Source organism: Tauraco erythrolophus, chromosome 9 (genome assembly GCF_009769465.1).
Source record: "Tauraco erythrolophus isolate bTauEry1 chromosome 9, bTauEry1.pri, whole genome shotgun sequence".
In the NCBI taxonomy this organism is placed as follows: domain Eukaryota; kingdom Metazoa; phylum Chordata; class Aves; order Musophagiformes; family Musophagidae; genus Tauraco; species Tauraco erythrolophus.
The window spans coordinates 24,935,557-24,957,746 of NC_141473.1; the positions used below are offsets into that span (position 1 = coordinate 24,935,557).

Here is a 22,190-nt window from a genome sequence, read left to right on the forward strand (position 1 = left end):
ACAAATAAGAGGGTTTTAATTAATCTTTGTGCCAAAAGTGTAGATCTGCTAAGTAAATTAATAGGGAAACCACACTTTTAAATACAGGAATTCTGTTATTGTTTGGGATCTATGTTTGATCTGAAAACTCGTTTTGCATTGTGACAGCAAATGATCAAGAATTTTGCTTGCACAGATTTGCAACATTTAAGAAGCCGAGGAATAATCATGATAATAAAGACTGTGTAGCAGTCTTTGCTGTTGCGTATCTCGTGTATTCGATTCATTTTTTTTAAATAAGATTCTTTCATTGCTCAAGTGGGAATTTGAATAATATTTCAAATAACATACTAAAGCTGTTAGGCACCTGGTACTTGTCAGGCACAAGATAGTGACACTCTACAGATCATACGTACCTTGCTTCTGTGTGTTGCAGCAGTTCTTACAGATTCCCTGTGGCTGCTCTGAATGCAGGTGCTTCCCCTAGGTTAATTTTGAAATGCAATACTGGAACACACTGTTGCTTTTTGCAGTGCATGGTACCAAATGTGTTCTTGACCTAGGTTGTTCCTGATTCACAGAGAGATTTGGCTAAGAAAGCTGGGCAAATCTCTTCACCAACTCTGCCATAAAGCTTTTTTGTGGCGCAGCTGTAGAGTTCTGGATGTGAAAATTGTCTGATCAGTTTAGCTATTCGAGAAAATCCCCCATGGAAAGTAGGTTTATGCAGGAAGAGGAGTTATTTGGCCGGTATAGTTTGTCAGTTGAGTGGACTGCTGTTGTTTACCAGTTCCAGTAAAAAAACTTTTCTCCCGTAAGCTTACAGTTGCATTGGGAAGTACTTTTTGTAAAGCTTTGCAGTGTAGACCATCCCATCCCAGCTCAAAGATGAAAAGCAGTGCTGCTTAGTCCCAGGCTGCATCATCTAACTGCTTGGTGGTACCCCTGTTCTGGCACTTGGTTGTATATAAACAGGGTTGAGGAACAAACGTAGATGAAAGACAACACAATCTGTTACAGTTTGCTCACTTCCCCAGTCCAGTTCACTGCACAGTCATACCAACTTCTATGCCAGAATGAAGAAGAGGAGAGTGCTTGTGAGGGAAATGAGTATAGAAGTGGAAGGGTTTGTGTAAGCCAGCACTGCTTTTGAGATAGCTGGAAGTGAAGGTATTGTTTTGGTGTCTTTGAGTTCAGAGTTCATGTCCATCATCATTTTGTAGGTGTGTTGAAGATAGTCTGTCTTGGGTACTGTGACAGCTCTGTAAGTACTTTAGTAAAACAAAACCATGGATCAGAAATGTGTTTCCAGTTAATCAGAATATGCTTTTGATTGTGCGCTTCTGAATCTTTCACCCTGGACAGATTCTTTGTATTTTAGCCAGTGTATTTTTTTAGTGTATTGAAGCAAATGATAGAACAGTGAAGTAAGGTGGTGGCATTTTCACCCCCGTATGCAAAACCAAACCCCACACCCCACAGATTTTAAACTGTCTTGCTTTTAATGGTTAAAGATTTCCCATATCTTCAAGTATGTATTCTAATATTTGGAAATTTATTAGGATTTGTGCTTGGTTAGACTCTGGTACAGAGTTTACATTAATCAGGTGAGCTTAGATAAATCTATTCTTCCGTTGTGTAATAATCCCCTGATAGGTCTAAGACGCTTTGGAACTGGAAGTCTTGACTTTCATGGATCAGCTTCCATTTGAATTAACACTGATACATTCTCTCTGCCTCATTAAGACTAAATTATCTTTAATTAGTTCCTCAGATGTGTTAGATACAAAGAATGAAACATTGAGACTGCCAGTCAGGTTGCAGGATGGTTAAACTTTAGCTACTGATGCCTAACTGAAATAAAACCCAATCTCATTGCAATTTATAAATAACAAAACTTCACTCAAGTGGAGGTTTATTGTAATTGGATTTGTAATTTTGCACATTGCAGTGTATTTCAAAGCTGCTCTTGCTGTCTAAGAAATATAAAAGAAATTGCATGTTGTGCACAGCAAGCAAATTGTTCAGTTGATCAGAGATTAAATTGCAGTGCCCACTACTGGCATGTCTGTTTTCTTTTATGGTTTTGCGTCAGTTGCTTGTGTCTTTTCAGGTAGCGCTTCTGTGTTCTGAAAGGAGAAACTATCTGGATATCTGCACATTTTTACTCTTATTTTGTGGTATTTGGAAGGATAATGTGTTTGGGCAGTGGAAATGAAATGCACTGCTATGTCACTTTGCACAGGGCATTTTCTAAAGGAGTAAATGAGGGATGTCAGATGTGAGAAGACAAATTCTATTATAAAAGCAAACATTGTTCCTCTTCCCTTACCTGCTCCCCCACCCTTTTTTCCCTATCTTCTGATTTTGAAAAATCTATAAACTTGAGAACTAGAATTGAATTGTACTTCTGTTTTCCCCGAGAGGTGCAGAAGCAATTAAAGAGCTGCTGCTGACAGATTTTAAAAGGGAGTTGAAGTTTTAGGAAGAGGAGAAAAAAAAAGTTGAGTTACTGTGGCACTATAATAAATATTTTGAAAAGGGAAGAAAAAATTATCTGAAGTACAACACCTGTGAGTACTGTCCTTTCAAATAAATAGTATGTTAAGCTGAGAAGGCAGGAGGGTTACTGATCAAAGATGGGTTAGGAGAGGCTGGAGAGCAGAACAACAAAGACATCAGAGTCAGGTCAAGAGGAATAGGGACAGAAAACATTTGGAAATGACTGTGCAGAGATTGTGATTGTTTTATAAAGGAGATGTAGGATATGTTTTAAGAGTAAGGGAATATAGGAATTGTCTTGATTTTATTTTTTTATTCTTTTTTGTCTGTGGGAAGATGTTGGCTGGTTGGATAGAATGAACTGCTAAGAAATCCACTACATGCCCGAGATAGGTGCATTGATCTTTTCCGCTCATAGCTAAAGTCATCCTAAATAGTAATGCTTTCTACCTAAAAGGTTGTCAAACACAAGGGTGTGGGTTTTTTTTTTTTGTGAATTATCTTATACTTTAATTCCAAAGTTAAAAATAACTGGAGATATTAGCATATTTAGTTTAGCACTGTACATAATTATCACTGATATAATGCTTGTTCTTTTGAAAGATGAGTTCTTTTGTCAAATCCTTTGAAGAATATACAAGATCCAAACTTGCAATAAGGAAACAAAAGTGTGCAGGTTAAAGAAGTTGACTTCATTCACAAATGAGTGAGATGTTCTATTTTAGCTTCCTGATCTCACCTATTTCTGCCACATCAACATATCACAAATCTTAACCTTTTCTAAATGGGAGAGATAATGAGTTTTAAAGCGTTCAATTTTTAACGGTTTTATTTTAAAGTAAGCCTGTATATATTCCTGGTGGAAACTGCCAGCATTCGAAAGTCTGAATTTGCAGTAGTCTGTCGAAGCTGTGTGGTATGTTAAAATATTGATGCTGCTTAGGTTTAAAAGAAAGTCAAGTGATTGAACCAAGAGAAATTACCATCTGAAACACTTCAAACTAGAGATTGATCGAGTGTTGAAAACCTCATGGCAGATTTATCAACTTCTGGATGTGGAGAAGATAGTATGTTCTCCATTTTAGTTTAGATGAGTTAAAGCTGAAATACTCTAAATTTTGAAGCCAAAACATGCTTTCCCTCCAACTCTTCCAAATCTAAAGAAACTAGCTGTAAAATCACTGAGGGTCACAGTGACCCAATTTATTTGACTACAGAAATTTGTTAAACTACAGAAGTAGTTAAACAGAGTCCCTTTTAATAGTGAAACCTGTGTTGATTACCACTTCATGTCTGGTAGGCATGTTGTTGCAGTATGTCAATTCGTGTCCAAAATGAAGAGTGTAAAAGAAAAAGAACATGACAAATGTGTAGTGATGATTTGTCATTTGCACTCTTCCAGCCTCTGGTTATTTGTGACTCAAGGACTTGGAGTCACAGGCATACTCTTCATATTTAATATCAATGAATTCTTTTTTGTTTTTTCCTTGAGTTTTTGTCTGATAGTAAAATCTGACACTTAAGGGTATTAACATATGTATATATGAAGCTGTGTAATTGCTTGAATGAGAAATGTTATGTTGGTAGATAACAGAGAAATCAAGTAACCCAAGTGCATGCTCACTTTTAACCACAAAACTTGTTAATGTATCTTAAACTATATATTAAGAATGAAATGGCAATGCTTTTCAAATATTTTTGGTTTTGAAACTACTCTTTGGATTTATTATTGGTTGTTCTTTACCAATATATTATATTCCTGTGTTTTATTTTGCAAATATAGTATATTTACACAATTTGTCTTTTAAAGTTTAACAAAAAGTGGATTAAGCTTTGGGTACGTACAACAAAAGGAAATAAAATCTGAAATTTGCACTTGCTGAAGTGGCTTTTGCATTCCACCAGTCATCTTTGCCATTTATGTCTCAATGTATGTATGAAGCTGTGTAATTGCTTGAATGAGAAATGTTATGTTGGTAGATAACAGAGAAATCAAATAACCCTGTTACACCTAATCTGTGCATAGTCACCAAAGAGTGAGAATGGACGTTTCTTATATTTATGCTTCTCAGTTATTTACTTAAGGCAGAGTTAAAACCAGCAATTTAAACCACAACTTAGTTCCTCCTTGAAGTAAATCATTTCTGTGCAGGGTAGATAACTGGAATTAAATGTACTTATGTGGAGGTAATTGGTTTATGATTACACTTTAATGCGTTAATATAGTTGTTAAGTCATGGTTGATGAAATAGGTCGTTCTGGTGATATTGATTATTAATGTCAGCCACTCTAGGGAGCTTTTTTCTCACTTCTTAGCAGATTTTTTTAAATGAAGCACTTGTTAAGCTTTATTGAAGGGAGCAGTGTAACATTGAACTCAACTATGCAGTTACAGAGTATGTTTGTCACTTTCAAGAAAAATAGTCACCTTTAAGTGCATGCTCACTTTTAACCACAAAAACTTGTTAATGTATCTTAAACTATATGTTAAGAATGAAATGGCAATGCTTTTCAAATATTTTTGGTTTTGAAACTACTCTTTGGCTTTATTATTGGTTGTTCTTTACCAATATGTTATATTCCTGTGTTTTATTTTGCGAATATAGTATATTTACACAATTTGTCTTTTAAAGTTTAACAAAAAGTGGATTAAGCTTTGGGTACGTACAACAAAAGGAAATAAAATCTGAAATTTGCACTTGCTGAAGTGGCTTTTGCATTCCACCTGTCGTCTTTGCCATTTGTGTCTCGGTCTGTTAGACGATGAAAATAGCAAATGTTCCTGGATTAGCCTGTGTTCTTGTTTATGGTGGTTTAGCTCAGTCTTTGACTGAGAAACAGCGGATGGAGAAAGTCTGAATCTCCATGACTAGACCATTAACCTTGAAGAAAGCATGCATCCTGGCTCTAACAGTGAGAAGAAAGCATCCTTCATGTGCATCACATAAATGCAGCCATCTATAAGTGCAGCATGGCATCAGGGACTCTTATATCTGACAACTGGTGTGTTGATGTTATTGATAATCTCTGAATGTAAAACTGGCAAACAGGAAGGCTTATCCCTTCCTATTTAGCAATGCTTTATATTTTCTGGATTGGGGGTACACTCTATTGAGGATGTTGAAGATGTAGAAAATCGCTGCCAGTATTGACTAAGGTGTTGTATGTGTTCAGTTGTCTGATATGTTACATTAATTGGAAAAGCCATGTAGGCCTTCTAGGCTACCATGAAAAGACGATGGTCCCACCAGGGAATAAAATATAGTTTCATGGAAGGCGGTAGTTCAGCTCCTCTTTCTCCCTACTGGCATTTTAAATCTTCCTTTGCAGTGAGCTTTTCTTATGCCAATTGCTGCCTTCATTTTTTTCCTTTTACTGCTCTGAAATCCTTTTTTGTCCATAACTAAGTAATAAATTAAGATGAAAAATGCATAGTTTTGATTAAGTTTTTCTGGTAATACTTGGTATATTTAGAAAAATAACTATTATAGTTTTATCTAAATGTTTCCTCTGTTAATGTTGCACTGCTACAAGTGAGTAGTGGGGTCAAGTTTGTAAAAATACTTTTTTTCAGAACCAGTGGCAGTTTAATATGCTACGGAAATAACCTAGTGAAAACAAAAAATTTCAGGTGCTTGTGTAGACCATTCACAGGTGTCAGTTACAGTAGAAGTCAACTTTCTACCTCTCTTCATAAATTAGTTTTATGGAGGTTATTCTGTATCTTTATGTGAAGTAGACAAGTTAAATAATGTATTGCAAAGTTCTGAAAACAGCTGGTGCTTGCAGAGTTCTGGTGGTGCTGGCTACACCTTGTTGAACTTAAGAATCAGTCTTATGAGTCTTCAATCTGAAGCTTTAAATATTTTGGTTTTTTTAGGACATCCATCATGTTTGAAATTCTGTCCTGAGTTAACAACAAATGTGAAGGCCTTAAGATGGCAGTGTATTGAATGCAAGACATGCAGTGCATGTAGGATCCAAGGCAAAAATGCAGTAAGTTAGACTGTTGAGTGTTTTCTGACTTTTCTTTGTTTACTATAGCTTTACACTTAGCACATATGCAAATGCAAATCACTGATGTACAACTTCAAGCAATACTGTATTAAGTCTTTTTTTTCCTCTTCCTCCTCACACCCTTCCTGCCCCTCCTTCAGGATAACATGCTTTTTTGCGACTCCTGTGATAGAGGGTTCCACATGGAGTGCTGTGACCCACCACTTTCCCGAATGCCAAAAGGTGATACTAAAAATCCTTTCAATGAAAATACTTTCATTCGTGATCTTTTCTTCTATTAAGTGATCAAAAGCTCCTGAGCATGCTAATTATTTTTGCATTGGTAAACAGTGTTGATTTCAATCATGTCAAAGCCAATACTTTGTTTTTCTTTACTTGAGGGTTTTTTTTTTTTCTCAGGAAAACGGTAAATGTCTGTAGTCAGTTGGCCAGATGAATTCACTGTATATTGAGTTGCTGGCCAGTTTATTGAAGGTGAAGTTTTACAAAGGTTGTCGAAATGTTGGGAGTATATACACTGGAAAAAAAAAAAAAATCCTTAGAGCTGGTGAAAGAGCCTACTTCTTCAAGCTTTTTGTAAGAGTAATTTAAAAAACAGACAAAACACCTGTGTCTTCAGGTTCTCTACTCTACAGATTTCTGATATGTAGCACCTCTCATTTCTGCTCTTATATCTTTATGGCTTTCCCTGTTTAATCTTAAAGTTACACTAAAGACTTTTTCCAGCTTTTCTTTTTCCCCAAATCCCCAGCTTTATAATAAATAAGTGTTCAGACATGGTCATCTAACATTAAGAGGATGCCAAATTCAAGTTTTATATTAAAGAAGCTTACATAAGTATGATCTGGTATTTTCTTTAGTGCACTCTAGCCTAGATTGCTTTGAAACACACGTATAATTTGTTTCCCCATCTTAATTGTGTCTGAAGAAAGATCTAGGTAGTATAAGCAGAGACAACTGAGAAGAGAAATTCTTCTAAGAACCCATTTGCTCACAGTCTTTTCTGTGATCCTTGTTGCCTCTTTTTTCATGAGCACTTTGCTTTCAAAAATTTTGAAGTGTGTATAGAAGTGGATCACTTTTCTCTGTCCACTTCCCCTTCCTTATGTCCTGTTCATAAGTTTTTTTGACCTTGTTTACTTTGCATGTGTGTTGGTAGACACCTGCAATACAGATTAAGCAAGCTGTGTACAATTAAACTTTTTTTTTTCCTTTATGTAGGGATGTGGATTTGCCAGGTCTGTAGACCAAAGAAGAAAGGGAGAAAGCTACTTCATGAGAAAGCTGCCCAAATAAGGAGACGATATGCAAAACCTATTGGACGACCGAAAAATAAACTAAAGCAACGAATGTTGTAGGTTTCTCTTTATTTTTTTTTAATGTTTCTGAGAAGGTAGTTGCATAAGAGTTGATGCAGGTTCAGCTACGATTTTTAACTGTATTTCAAATTGGGGAAAGTAGCCAATGAATATTGTAGTATATGCCTTTCAGCCCAATGGCCAATAACATCTTAATTATAGTGGGTACTTTTTGTGCCGTATCAGAAGGTCATGAAAAAAAGTCCTGTAACTTACCTTTCTAGATCCTATAATTTTTTAAACTTGTACCTATAGCAGATGCAAATAAAAAAGCCTCTGTGATAACATATGCTACAGCTATCTACTAAGTGTAATTTCAAATAATTGAAGTACATTCACAATCTATACTAAGTGGACAATAGTGAGTTACTTAAATCCAACTTAAGGAGATTGTTCTGCTCAAAGACCTGTTCAAAAGCTGTATAAGAAAGACTTTATTAGTTAATATCAGCTCACAAAACCCATTCCAAAAAGCAAACTATGCAAGTACTACAGAAGTTCTGGTTTCAGTGGTACTCTGGAAAAAATATTTCTTGAATTCTGCTGTTAAGCTGCCACTGGTTACTAGGGAAAGAGGTTGCAATTCCTGTTGCTTCTCAGGAATGTGTTTATTTAAGACAAGAGTACTGTAATTCTTTCGGCATTTATCTTTCCAGCGAACACTGTAGTTGGACATCTTGAGGCTTAGTTGGAGGACTGTTTAAGTAGCGTTTGAACACTGAGTTGACATTACAGTGAGTGTTAAACAGGAACAGATTCTGTGTTAACTCCAGTAGCATGTTGTCCTTCATCACGTGCTCGTATCCACATACATGTTTCTTTTCCTGCTATTTAATTGTCTGTTTGGCCATGTCAGCTCAGCAGCCAAAAAGCTTTCTGGCTTTATTTACTACTTGTTTTGTCATGTGGCTGTTGCCCAACCATTTTTCTCTATAGTCTAAACGCCTGCCTGATATTCTTCAGAGTTGCACAGTAGCTGCTGTAAAGCTTTGCATTTTGCAAAATAAATATTTCTGGAGCCAGCGTAGCCAATGTGTAAAAATAGAAGGAAGATATATACTCACTGTACTAAAGTACAGCGCACTAGTCAAGTTGATGTACTTGGTGCTGTGCAGCTTGCTGTGTTCTCTTTGCCCTCTCTCTGCTGGGATGTCTTGTCTTGCCTTGCCTTTTTTGGTCCTTCTCCTAAAGTTCAGTGTATGTTGCTCTAGGAAAGTAGTACAAGACAAGGATGAAATGTGGTGCTAAGCGAAAGTAAAAGATGTAGTTGTAGTGGCTCGTGAGAGCATGCTGTTAAAGGAAGAGTGGATGAAACATTCTTTGACTTCTCCATTTTCTTCCTGACTAAATAACGTAGGAATTTGAAGGTCATTGAAATAGCCATACAACTTTCAGTGTTTTAACTAAAATTTCTATTTATCATTGAGTGTGCATAATGAAAAATTTCCCTATATCTCTAGCTACGCTTCTGGTTTTACCCCTTTGAAAACTCCTAAGCCTTCAACTGGAGTTCTAATACAGTACTGCCATTCTACCTCTTTAAAAACATGTCCCTGATTTGGATTTAGCAGGAATGTTTCTGACAGTAGTTCTGCTTCACTTCCTTTCTCATACATTGTAAAAGAAAGTTTAGAAAGGTTGTGAGGGTTTTACTGTTACATTTTGCTAATGGGATTCCGTGATACAACTTTTAAAATAAATATTATGCTGAAGGATGCAGAAGTTCTTTTAGCATTGGATGATGATTATAAATATTTTGATAAAGATTTTCTTTTCTTTGTAGCATGTGAACCACATGGATATGTTAGAGTAGTACTTGAGGGAGAGTTCTTTGTATAATAAATATTTGCAATACTGTGGGCACATTCATATTAGCTTAATGTCTTTTATATATATATATATACACACACCCCAAAGTAATCTTGTTATGGAAAAATAGTGGCTAGGAGATGGGATGAGAGAAGAGACTTCCTTATGGAATCCTATTTAAAAGTGATTGTGGGGTAGAGAAGAAAACAGTGTCATACATGAAGTGTATGGTCATATGAAATACAGGAAGGTTTGTTAGTGCCACTTAGTTATTTTTGTGTAATACAATGAAAATCTGTCCATTAGTAGTGGAATAATTTTTGCCTGTTGACCATCTGTAAGAAGCCCTTCATAGGCAAATTACTGTGTGGGATTAACTAAAACCAGGTGTGTGCTGGCCTCTGGCACTGGTGGAGATTACTACATCTGGTAGTGAGAATAAGTTTTGTGATGGACATAAGCTTATGTGGCACTGAAGGATTCAAAAGACTTAGAAGTTTTTGGTTTTGTTGCCTCTTAGGAGCTAACCAAATTTAAGGATGTGTGAGTGGAAAGGGGGCTAGTTATTAAACTAGTGGGCCCTTGGAGTTCAGTAAACCAGATGGTAGCCTCAGGCTGTTCAGTCTCTAATTAGAAGTGACCTGTTTGAATTAATTACTTCAGCATCTCAATTAACAAGGCAAAATCTGTGGAAGAAAACTTTCCACTGCAGTAAGCTAACTTCAAAGAGTAAGATGGAAAAGAGAATGGAAGCATTTGATGCGACTGTATAGCTTTGTTTGGATTTGCAATTTGATCATGCCTCCTGATACCTATTCCTTTTACTGCAAATATTTGTAAATGTTCTGTTTCTATATTCTTAAATATACTAATCTTCAGTGTATCCTTCAATGTTGTTTCTCTCTTCACAGTCATTGGCGACCCGCTAAACCTGTACTATGTCTGTCACAAATTTGGCTTTCAGCATGGCCTTTTTCTTCCTAGCATTTAAATAACATTCACCACTCTTCCTCTTTAACGTCCTCCATGCTAGGCCTGATTGGTTTGCAGCTTTTCTACAAACACCACTTGGTCTTACAGTTTGGTTTTTTCCTTTCCTTTGGTATTTTTGTGTTTTGCTAGTGTTACAATTTCTAAAGAAAACAGTCTGTTTCCTTGGTTTTGTTGTAATGCCTTTCATAAACTACCTCATTTTGCTTTCAGATCTTTGGCTGTAATTTTCACCGCTAGTGTTGATGTACATAATCTAACAAGAGTGTAGAAAAAAATAGCAGTTTCTTGAAAACTCACTATATTGCTTTGAAGTACTAATAGACTTTCTGTATAGTTTAAGCAAATGTAGTCTAAAGTTAAGTGTTTTGATATGCAGTAATTTATTAACACTGAACATGTGCATCTCCTTTGTATATACAATAAATTCTATGATGATGGAGCAGTTATTGTACTTGGGCACAGTGCATTGATGTTTTCGTCCAAAGAAGCACGCTTTTGCCATGCCTAGAAGTAGATGGGGAGGCTGTATACTTGGGAAATTGTACTATCCCAGCTGCTTCAATTTACATGTACTATTACGTATACTTTTAAAGAAAAGGAGGGGAGAGTATCAGAAGGTGGAGGGGAAGAAATTGGATGTTTGTGAAGTATATTTTCAAAGTGTATATGTCTCCAAATTTCTTTATAGATTTTTAAGTACAGTGACATAAGTAACTTGTATAAACTGTAGTACTGTTTGGCAGTAGTTATAGATTTTTAATACTGACTTCTATTTTCCAAATTTTTCATAGGTCTGTAACCAGTGATGAAGGATCCGTGAATGCATTCACAGGAAGGGGGTCACCTGGTAGGGGTCAAAAGACTAAAGTCTGTACCACACCTTCATCTGGTCATGCTGCATCTGTGAAGGATTCAAGCAGCAGATTGCCTGTTACAGACCCCACTCGGCCTGGTGCCACCACCAAAATCACCACCACCTCCACCTACATATCTGCCTCTACACTTAAAGTTAACAAGAAAACCAAAGGGCTCATTGATGGCCTTACTAAGTTCTTTACACCATCACCTGATGGTCGCAGATCACGAGGTGAAATAATAGACTTTTCAAAGCACTATCGTCCAAGGAAAAAGGTCTCTCAGAAACAGTCATGCACTTCTCTTGTGTTGGCTACAGGTACCACACAAAAGCTAAAACCTCCACCTTCTTCACTTCTACCCCCAAACCCCATCTCTAGTCAGAGCCCCAGTTTGCAAAAATCCAGCACTTCCACTTCTTCTAACTCTCCCCAAAGTTCTTCCAGTCAGTCAAGCATACCCTCCTTTAGTAGCCTTCCTAATAACAGTCAGCTAAAGGGACTCTTTGATGGACTCTCTCATATCTATACTACTCAGGGACAGTCTCGAAAAAAGAGACACCCAAGCTATGCACCACCCAAGCGTTTGCATCGTAAAGCAGAATTATCTTCCGCATCAAAATCTGATAACCGTTTCTATGGAAAGAAAGAGGTTAGGAGTAGGTGTATTTCTCATGCCTGTACCTCAGTATGGGGTGTGTCTAGAGGACATGCTTTTAAGGCAATTGCTCACCTCAAGAGAACAACTTTTCTTAAAAAGCACAGAATTCTAGGCAGATTAAAGTATAAAGTGACCCCTCAGATGGGGACCCCCTCACCAGGGAAGGGGAGCTTGGCAGACGGAAGGATTAAACCTGATCAGGATGATGGTAAGCAAAGGTCAAAGCGCCAACCAAACCTGCGTCCCGTCCAAAACCAGAATTCTTATATTGTCACATAGGTCTTAGCTATTTCTCTTGTTCTTACTTCACTTTCATACAAAAGCAATGAAACTTTGACCTTTTATCTAATGCTGACTAAATCTCCAAAACGTTTTGGGTTTGTTGTCGTTTTTGTTTGGTTTTTTTTTTTTTTTTCTCCTGACTAATACCAAACCACCTTTTTATTATTTTTTGCATCTGTAGTGACACCAGGAGCCCCAAATGCCTTCATAATGTTGCTTATGGCTGTGTAGTACCGCATGAGTAGCCACTTTTCACGCTCCTTCCTTGTTCTTCCACTGCCCTTTCTTTGACAGTAGTGCTGTCATCATGATTGTGTGCTGTCAGTGCTTATAATGGTGGACGTTTCAGTTCATTTTTCTCTGCTCCATTGCTTTTTCATGAACAATTCCATCCTGCCACAGTCTCCACAACACTTGGTCTGTACTGCTGTGAACTGCCTTCTTTTATAATTACTTTTATTTAAGACAAAAATATAATGGTTGAATGTAGACGTAGCTTAGCATTGGTCTCCAACTTCTAAGAGCGATTTCTTTTCTTATTTTTATTTTTACCTTGTAGAGTATACTGGAATTTATCAAGTGGCATAGTTCTAGTAATAGAATATATTCCATTTCACGAAGTTCAAAACTAATTTAATAGAACTGGACTGTAAAGGCTTAGACAGACAAACAAGCAAGTACCAAAATAGCTCATGCAACAGCAAACTACAAAAGAAGAAGGGGGGAAGGTTTCATTTCTGTTACTTAGTAATCCCAAATTTAGTCAAATGGGGAGTCACAACAGCCATAGTTGTTACAATCCTATTTAGGAGTATTACTTTGTAAAGGCACGTGTAACCTCCATGTCTGTTAATGAACTTTTTGCTGGTTTTAAATAACAGATACTGAAATCAAACTAAGCATCAAACAAGAAAATATGGATGTATTTCTGGTGGGAAGCAAGGACACTGTCACACAGGAGGATTTGGAAGTATTTAAGCAGGCTCGAGAGCTTTCCCTGGAGGTAGGAATCATGTTGCATAAAATGTAGTTATTTCTGTAAATAAAATATCAGTTAATTTTCATAGGTCTATTCATCTTCATTTTTAATACATTCCTTTTAATCTAATGTGTCATGCTTGCTGTGAATTTAATTTTGGAGACACTGTATATACAGTTGCTTTCTCCTAGATAGGAGACAAGGCATCACACTGGAATGGGTCAGATGATAAGTGACACTTGGGATAGATTTTGAAAGATATACTTGAGCATTTTGGACACAGGACTACTACTGATTAAGCATAGCGATTAAGTGTAGCTGACATCCTGGTCAGGACTGAGAGAATGTTGGACAGTAAGAATGTGTCTGATGATTTTCCTCTGCAGATTAAGCAGCCACTGTGAAAAGTTAAGTCTGTCCTGGCAAATACTGTTTGGTAGGAAACTGAGCTTAGCGAGTCCATAACTTCATTTTACCCTGTGATTTAACACACTTCGAGTTTAAATACTATAAACTTTTTCTAGCAGTGAAAATATTTGAGGTTAATCTGACTAAAACTGTTTATACTAGCTGGTGTTAATGCTTTTCTTTAAGGTATGTAGTGACAATCTAGAGCTTCTGGTGACTGAGCAGGTTTGGGTTTTTGGGGTTTATATTTGGTTTTCCTAAGGAAGCTGGACATGGCAGCTGAATCTTCCTATAGCAAAACAGACTCTTAATTTTCTGTATCTATGAAATGAGCAACCAGTGTCGTTGAGAACCTGGGTCAGAGGGAGGTGCATGCAATGTTTCAACTGCTGCTTTTTATGAAATTGCATCATAAATATGTGTTGTACTTTTTTCAGTAATGGAAGTCACTTGATTTTGTTTCAGGTTTAATGTACAAGAACTAACATTACTTGCTGCGTGACCTATTTACAGTCTTTTTAGAGTGTGTTAACCAACAAACCCAGTTTAAAGATTCAAGTTTGTTATTAGTTTGTACTTCTGTTTCCTCGTGGAAGTGGTTCCCACCTCTTCCTTTCTTTGTCTTTCATATGCAGTCCAAAAATGTTAGGTGGTGAGATTTCTAAAATTCATGCCTTGGAAATAACTACCTTCCCCCATTTCTTCCTTTTTGGTATTTTGCCAGCCCTTTAGAGTCTAGCGCTTGTTTTCTGATCAACTCAACTTCAGTATGATAGCCAAGATTAGTGTGTGTTAGTATACTGTTGACTGTTAATGAGGTAAATTGAAAGGACTGGAATTCACTGGAAGATGCCTTCTCTCTTATCGTTTTGACAAAAGGACAGCTTTGAGTTTGAACCAGAACTGTAGAGAAGTCCTTGTGGTAGATGCTGTGGAAGAAGAGAACCAAGGCAGTTATACCTCTTATTTAGCTGGCCATGCACCATCTATTTCTATGCAGTTAACTTGCAAACACTGCACAGTTAAGTTCATGTTTAGTTGTTTGGCACCTTGAAAAGAATTTTCACTGTTCATATTTGACTGTTTGCAAACCCTGTCGTCCGTCTGTCCAAGTTGGAAGAACTTAAGCAGCTGATTTGAATACTTCAGGTTTCTCACACCTTCAGTGGGTGAAATTGATGATGTAAAGCTAACTTTCCTGTTACTTTTTCTATAACTAATATTTTGCTTTTATTGTATCTGACAGAAAATTGGGTGTAAAAACACTGGTGAAACAAGTGGGCGATACCCTTCAGTGATTGAGTTTGGAAAATACGAGATTCAGACCTGGTACTCCTCACCTTATCCACAGGAATATGCAAGGTAGAAGTTGTCAAGATTATCATACGTTGTTTACTAACGTGATAGTTGTAATTTATTTTCTTACTTTTTTTGTAATTGTTTACAATTTACATCTTTTAAAAGTAAATATGCTTTTGTAATTGTGAGAACAAGGATTTGTCTGGGTTTTTTGTTTTGTTTTTTGTTCTAATCAAAAATGCATTAAAAATACTGATTTTCCTAGTCTTGCATAACATAATCTTGCAGTGTGTATTGGTATGTTTTTGTTCGAGGGGTCTTTTTGTGGGTTTTTGTTTGGATTTGTTTGTTTGTTGAGTTTGAGTTTGTGGGTTTTGGGGTTTGTTTTGTGTTTTGTTTTTTCTTTTTAAATCGTTGCAACCAGATATGTCCAACTTCTGGCTATTTATAGCAATTAATCTTGTTTGACATCCAGAATTTATTAACCTACTTTTTCTAGGGACCAGAGAGAAGTCTGAGCATACTAGATAAAATAAAGTCCAAGTGAGCAAGTTGTGGCAACAGTTTATCATTTCTGGTCTTCTTTGCCAGGGCACACCTCAGAGTCAGGCAGAGAGCATGAGCTAATGTGTGTGCTCAGCAGGTCTCTGCTGATTTTTGCATGTACTGAAAATAAGTGTTTCATGAATCCGTTGGATCTGTGGCACACATGGAACTGTATGTTTATCAAGCTCTACTACTATAGGAAGCAGCCAAGTTGTGTGATCTGTTCCAAAACTCTTCTGCATAGTGTTTTTGTAAACTGCCTTATCTCTCCATCCCTCTTATTCCTAGATATTGTCTTTGTGTGGTGGGAATGAGGGATATATCATGAATGGGTAATATGAAAATCGAGGGCTAAAAAAAGCGTTGAGAGCATCTTGATTTCATCTATTACCACTGCTTTTATAGTGTTAATATTTTATTTCAGTTACTTTTATATTATCTCAATTTATATCATATTGAGAAAGAGAGAGTTACCTGTTCCATCAAGTAAATTAATCCTAGATAGAGGCATAATGATGAATAATTATTAGTATGAGGCAACAGTGGAGTAGCATCTGTAGGAGGCAGTGTGGTTCTTGGCTCTGAGGGATTATGTTGTGGCACAAACAGTTCCAACTACTTTTTGTGTTGTTAATAAATTTACTTGGAATACTGGTATAGTGTGAACTATGGCTATGATCCCAACATGATCCCAGGATGTGCCAGTAGCTTCAGAGCAGATAAAGATTGTCCTCTGTTCTAAAACTTTGTAGACTAATTAGTTTCTGCAGCAGTCTTCCACTGCTTCAGTAATTTAAAAATGAAGGTAAATAGCCATAAAGTTTACTGAAAGGAGCAGTTTCTGGTATGTAGAACGCTTGTCAGCATTATCGTATATGGAGCATGTGGGTTACTTGTATGTAGTCTGAACTGAATCCTTCCTGGAGGAGTACAGTCATCTGTTGCCTGTGTCATGGAGGTCAGTGGGAGATTCTTTGCCTATATGCAAACCGTTTGAATGGGCTTCTGTGTTCGATTAAAGTGATAGTTTAGGTGCAGGTGAGGGGGTACAGTCCTACTACAGTTTGCTGTCCCACACAAGTGTTTCAAAGGCAGTGGAAAGAAAAACTATTTCCTAGCCTTCCCTGTGTACAAAATAAGGGGAAGGAGATTCCTGTATTCTGCTGTGTGCCTCCTGTGTCCTTACTGGAAGGAGGAGGGTGAAAGTTGAGGTATGAATCCAGTGTGCCTGCTTTGATAGAGACCGCAGGAAATTTTAGGTGGAATGTGGGAAGGAGGAAGTAACTGGGGTCTGCCGGAGGCTGGACCACAAAACAGCTGACTGTAGTCCAACTTTATTGAATTAGGTTCATTGTGATTGATTGAAAAACTTTTCTTTTCTTCCCTTTCTAATGGCTGATGTGTGTATGTTTAATCATTCATTTGAATGCATTTTTTATTTATTTTAAACTTAAGTAGCATTTACTCATGGTGCCTTATATTTAAATGGGGAGGGCCTTTCACTTTGTGGTAACTTTTTGTTTACAGAATTAAACAAATCTTTTGTGTAAAATATCTTTCTAATTTTCATACAGATTACCAAAGCTTTACCTGTGTGAATTCTGTCTCAAATACATGAAAAGTAAAAACATTTTGTTAAGGCACTCAAAGAAATGTGGCTGGTTTCATCCTCCAGCCAATGAAATCTACAGAAGAAATGACCTTTCAGTATTTGAGGTAGGTATGTCAGAGTCTAAACTGTGGAAAGTAACTGGTTTGTAGACTATTACAGACCAGTTGTAGAACTGGCAAAAACTTGAACACACTTAAATACTTCCTTGGAGATTCTTCTTATGCTGCAAAAACAAGTCCATCTTCCCTGACCTCTTCCACCCTGCCGTGCTGTCACAATTCTTACTTTCTTTACTTGTACTTCATGAATGACCCCACCTCTTAAGATGTTTGTATAGCATGTGTCTTGGATGGGGACCGCAATGGAAGCTCTTTGACTGAATTGCCTTTCCCTTCTCAGCAAAAGTACTTCTTGCACCCATTCATTTCTGGCTATTTGAGTATCTTGGGTGTAGGGAGGATTCTAATCATAATGTAGATGCTTCCAATGTATAAAAGCATGCAAAGCAGTTTCTTGTGTATTGTTCTAAAAATGTAGCTGTTAAGTGCTTTTGCCTTCCTTTTGTATGTTTGAGAAACTTGCCCTGAAACATCCTGGTTGGGTGACAGAGGTTCAGTCCAACTTTGGCCAGAACACACTGCCTTTAATTTAGAAAGTCCAGCGTTAAGCTTGTGGATATGTATTCTTTTCTAATCTAAGTTATTCTCTTGGGAGACGACTTCTATTAAAGTTTGGGATTTTAAGGATATCCTGGACAGTAGAATTCTGTGTTTCAAATAACATGCCTGCAGTTACTAAAGCTGTGCCTTAACCTCCACGTTTGTATATCTCAAGAGTTGTTACTGATTGCATTAACAGAAGAGACTGCCAGGGTTACTAGGTCTTCTTTTCAGACTGTTTATCAACAGCAGTATTTACGTGTATGTATATTGATAACTTCTTTTAATTGTAGATATCATAGATTCTACTTGAAGCTTGTGTTTTCATATTGTATAAATGTCTGTTGTGCTTGGTTGTTGCTGTTATCTGTTTAAACAATGGTAGATGCAGTCTTGAAGTCCTTACTTAAATTAGAACAAGATCTTAATATTTAGTTCTCTTGTTTGTTTTTATGCTATTAAAAAAAAAGCTATCTGCATCAAGATTGCTTCCTTCCTGACTTGGGCAGTTTTCATAGAGATGGTAGATCTGCCAGCAGAAAAGTTGAGTTGTAAACAGACTTAACTCTTTTCCTGTCAAGAAATGAAATTGTCCTAGTCAGCCCAAAATAACTTACACATTCTCTATTAGCAGGTGTTAAGAGCTGTGCAGCGTACAATGGGCAAATCCTGCTTTCCAGTTTATTTTCATTAGCTGCTACCAACACATGAATAAAAACTTCTTAAAAAAAAAAAAAAGTAAAATACAGCTCTGAGAAAGAGATGGAGGATCAACACAAAAACCACATGGAAAATAGGATGCATGTGAAAGCCATGTCGTGACTCTTTCTCCACTACTTTATTCCCTTTCTGTGTTTTAGGCACTACAATAAGCACCTATATTAAGACTTCTGAAATAAAGTGGATTTTTTCAATTCAGAAGTAAATGTCAGTTGTTACTCTGGTAACTGTAGAAACTTACTCATCAGTTGATGTCCTTCCTCACAGATACTTTCAGGAATTCTGTGCACCCATTTTCTGTTGACAGAATGAAGGGTTTGTGGTTTCCCTTATGCTTTCTGGTTTTGAGAGAAATAGAAATGAGTTTGGCCTTTAAGATTTATATACCACTGCGCAGAGCATGACTTTGACAGATTTGAGAGAAGACTTTGACATAGGTTACTACCATGCTATATACAAGAAACTTTTGACAGATGCTTGCTTTTAAAGTTGCAGTCTCTCAGGTTTTTTGCGGTTGTTTCACACCCTACCCCTGCATTTAAAACTGATGAACAAGCTGTGTTTACCTGGAATTTAGGTTGACATTTCTGTACAGATGTTCTTACTGAAAAGGCTTATGGCTTACCCAGTGAAAATTTCTACTTGGTTAATGTTTGCGTTTAATTTGCACACTTGCTAATAAGTGTGAAAAGGAATAAAAAGCATCTGGACAAATGGAGTGAGTTGTATGAGAGAGCTTAATATATTTGAAAGGTTCGAGTGCTGTGTGCAAGTTTATTCTGATGCCTTTAGGAGCAGTAGCTGTCCATTGAATGTTTTTTCTTTAATCCAGATAATACAACTACACTACTGAAGTCACCTTGAAATACTTAAATATATCCAAAAGGTTGGGTTTTACTCGGATTTGTAACTAGGATTCTTATAAAAACAAATTAGTATAGAATATGGCTGCTTCTTCTGCACAGTGTGCATACTATTTGGCTGTCTCTATGAATGAAATATAGCTAGTGACTTATCAAAGAACAGTACAAGCAAACCTTTCCATTAAGATGATTATTTCAAAAATGCCGTGCCTTTGACTGATCCTTCCCTTTGAGAGAGTAACTAATTGATCTAGGAAGTCTGCCTCTGTGTCTGGCTTTTCTGTAGCTGTCTGAGTCACAGCTTGACTCTTTACACTCGTAACATACCTAGACTAATTGTAGTACTTAGCCTGAAAATTTAGTTATCTTGCTCAATAGCGTTTTAGTCTAGCATAGAAATTTTTTCCTGTCTAATTTATTTAAAACATTGCTGTGATTGGTATGTAATTAGCAACTCATTCATTGGCCTTACAACTTAAGGATTCAACATAATACACTTCTTTGTTTTCTTGGTTGTTTCTTTTTGTTGTTACACACCACTGCTTCTAGCAAACCACAGTTTAATGTTGTTTTAACTAGAACATTTTTGTTATCTGCCAGTTGTTCATTTTCATTCCAGGAATGAAGTAAAAGAGGTAAGTCTCACTTGAACAATTAAAAGGTGAGGTTACTTTGTTTAATAAATCCAGATCTTTGGAGGATACTTACAAATGCAAAGTAGTTAATACTAACTGGAGAATTCTCATTTAACAACAAGCTGGGTAGTATTTCTTCTGAACATTTGCGTGTTGGGTTTTTTCCGTGACACCATCTCGTTCATGTTTCCTTCTAGGATATGATTGATTCAAGAAGTTGCTTTGTCCTAATATGTTGACGGCATTGGAAATAACTGCATCTGTCTTGCTTTCTAGGTTGATGGAAATGTGAGCAAAATATATTGTCAGAATCTTTGTTTGTTAGCTAAGCTCTTTCTGGACCACAAAACCTTATATTATGATGTTGAACCCTTCCTCTTCTATGTCCTTACAAAAAATGATGAGAAAGGCTGCCATTTAGTTGGATATTTCTCTAAGGTAAAAAAAAAAATTTTGGTTTTTATTTTCTATAAATCTCAAATACCATGTGCATTGTTTCAAATACACTCATACTTTTGTGTCTCAAAGACAGATGCAAATTGAGAAATTGTATGTGCATTCAGCCACATGCATTGGGATTTTTTTTGTTGGTTTGATAGTGGGGGTTTTTTGTTTTGTTTTCCAGAATGTGTTGTTCTTTCAGTTGAAAATTAAATCTTTTTCCTCCCCCTACCATTTTTGCCATAGTATACCAAGTCTAACTCCTTAAAGTGCTAAGTATTTGAAATGTTGATGTGTTTTCATGGCTTTACTGCTGGGAGTTCAGGCTGGCTATTTAGACATAAATGGCCATCTGTATTCCTCTCTAGTGTATAGTCTGATCTAATGCAGTTACTCACTGCACTGACTGTAAGAATGTGGTGCCTAACTTTATGGTGGATGCCTTGTTTGGAGTGGATGTCTTTATTAGTTGTGGTTTTGCTTTGAATTTTAAAGCAATATATGGCTGCCAGAGACAAAAATAATACTTACGTGGACTATCTTGACAAACACGACCAAAAGAATGAAGTATAATTAGATGTGTCTGCAACAGGAGAAGCTTCCATTAGTCAGTTTGTGTATAAGAAATAAAATATAAAGTAATAAATTGGTATAATTACTCAGAAATTGAGTACTTCTTACACTTGGCTTTATTTAAGAAGTTATTTGTATGAAGATATTACTTTGAAAAAGTTTAAAAAATTGTGTCAGAGTACCTGCATGATGTAGCGATCTCTTGGGGATCTGGCTGATTCCTTCCGAGCCGTGAACCTTGATGGGATTAAAATAACAGTGAGATGTGTAGGCACAATTTGCACTCTCTATGTCGGTCAGAAGTTCTTACAGCATACAAACATGTTAACTCTGACATAGGCAAGTATTTTCTAGTAGATTTATTTAAGGTACTGCAGGTGTTAAGATGAGTTTCCCTTGATTTTTTTGTTTGTTTGTTTCTCCTTTCAGCAAGGATGCATTTTCTTCCTCTGTTTCACCCCTGTTGCTTTTGGCCAGTCTGTCTGTCACATCTGATGATCACGAAACTACCAAAACTTAGGGAAAGAAAACTTTATCTCAGATTCTACTGAAGTACTGAAATAATTTACTGAATTGCATGTGTGTTGTCTCACTGCTTTTTTTCTAAAAAAAAAAAAAAGCATGCATATGTGCTCTTGCTGGCAGAAATGCTCTGACTTTTCTTCCCTGATTACAAATACGTTGCTAGGATGTGAACTTTGTACTAGCAGCAGTCTTAAGAGTTTAAGAAGCCTGTAGAAGGAAAATATTTCATCATACTGTAGACGCTAAGAAACCTTGCAAAATATGGCATGGATATCTGCTCTTACAGCTGAAGAAATGTTTGGAAAAAACAGTGTTTGCCATGACTTCTTGTCGGTTTTGCTGACCTGGATGTTGGTTTTGGTTCATTGATTTGATCTCCCTCAAAACTAGCTAGTGCTGATTTTGGGATTTTTTTTTTTTATGTGTAATCTTTTAAAAGCAACAAGGCTTCAAGGCTCTTCCTTTTTATCAATAG

The 22,190-nt window shown here is 36.7% G+C and overlaps 1 protein-coding gene across 5 annotated transcripts in view; it reads left to right on the plus strand.

Moving 5' to 3' along the window:
* Positions 1–22,190, plus strand: part of KAT6B (lysine acetyltransferase 6B) — a 117,308-nt gene that overhangs the window by 60,621 nt on the left and 34,497 nt on the right. For 3 of the 5 annotated variants that reach the window (XM_086617049.1, XM_086617051.1, XM_086617050.1), the window contains exons 4-11: positions 6,362–6,477; positions 6,639–6,720; positions 7,720–7,852; positions 11,450–12,381; positions 13,337–13,458; positions 15,089–15,204; positions 17,262–17,403; positions 20,453–20,614. In XM_086617049.1, the coding sequence (XP_086473175.1) occupies positions 6,362–6,477; positions 6,639–6,720; positions 7,720–7,852; positions 11,450–12,381; positions 13,337–13,458; positions 15,089–15,204; positions 17,262–17,403; positions 20,453–20,614 (1,805 nt within the window). The remainder of the gene's footprint in view (positions 1–6,361; positions 6,478–6,638; positions 6,721–7,719; positions 7,853–11,449; positions 12,382–13,336; positions 13,459–15,088; positions 15,205–17,261; positions 17,404–20,452; positions 20,615–22,190) is intronic. The other 2 variants (XM_086617052.1, XM_086617053.1) reach the window with 2 other exon arrangements.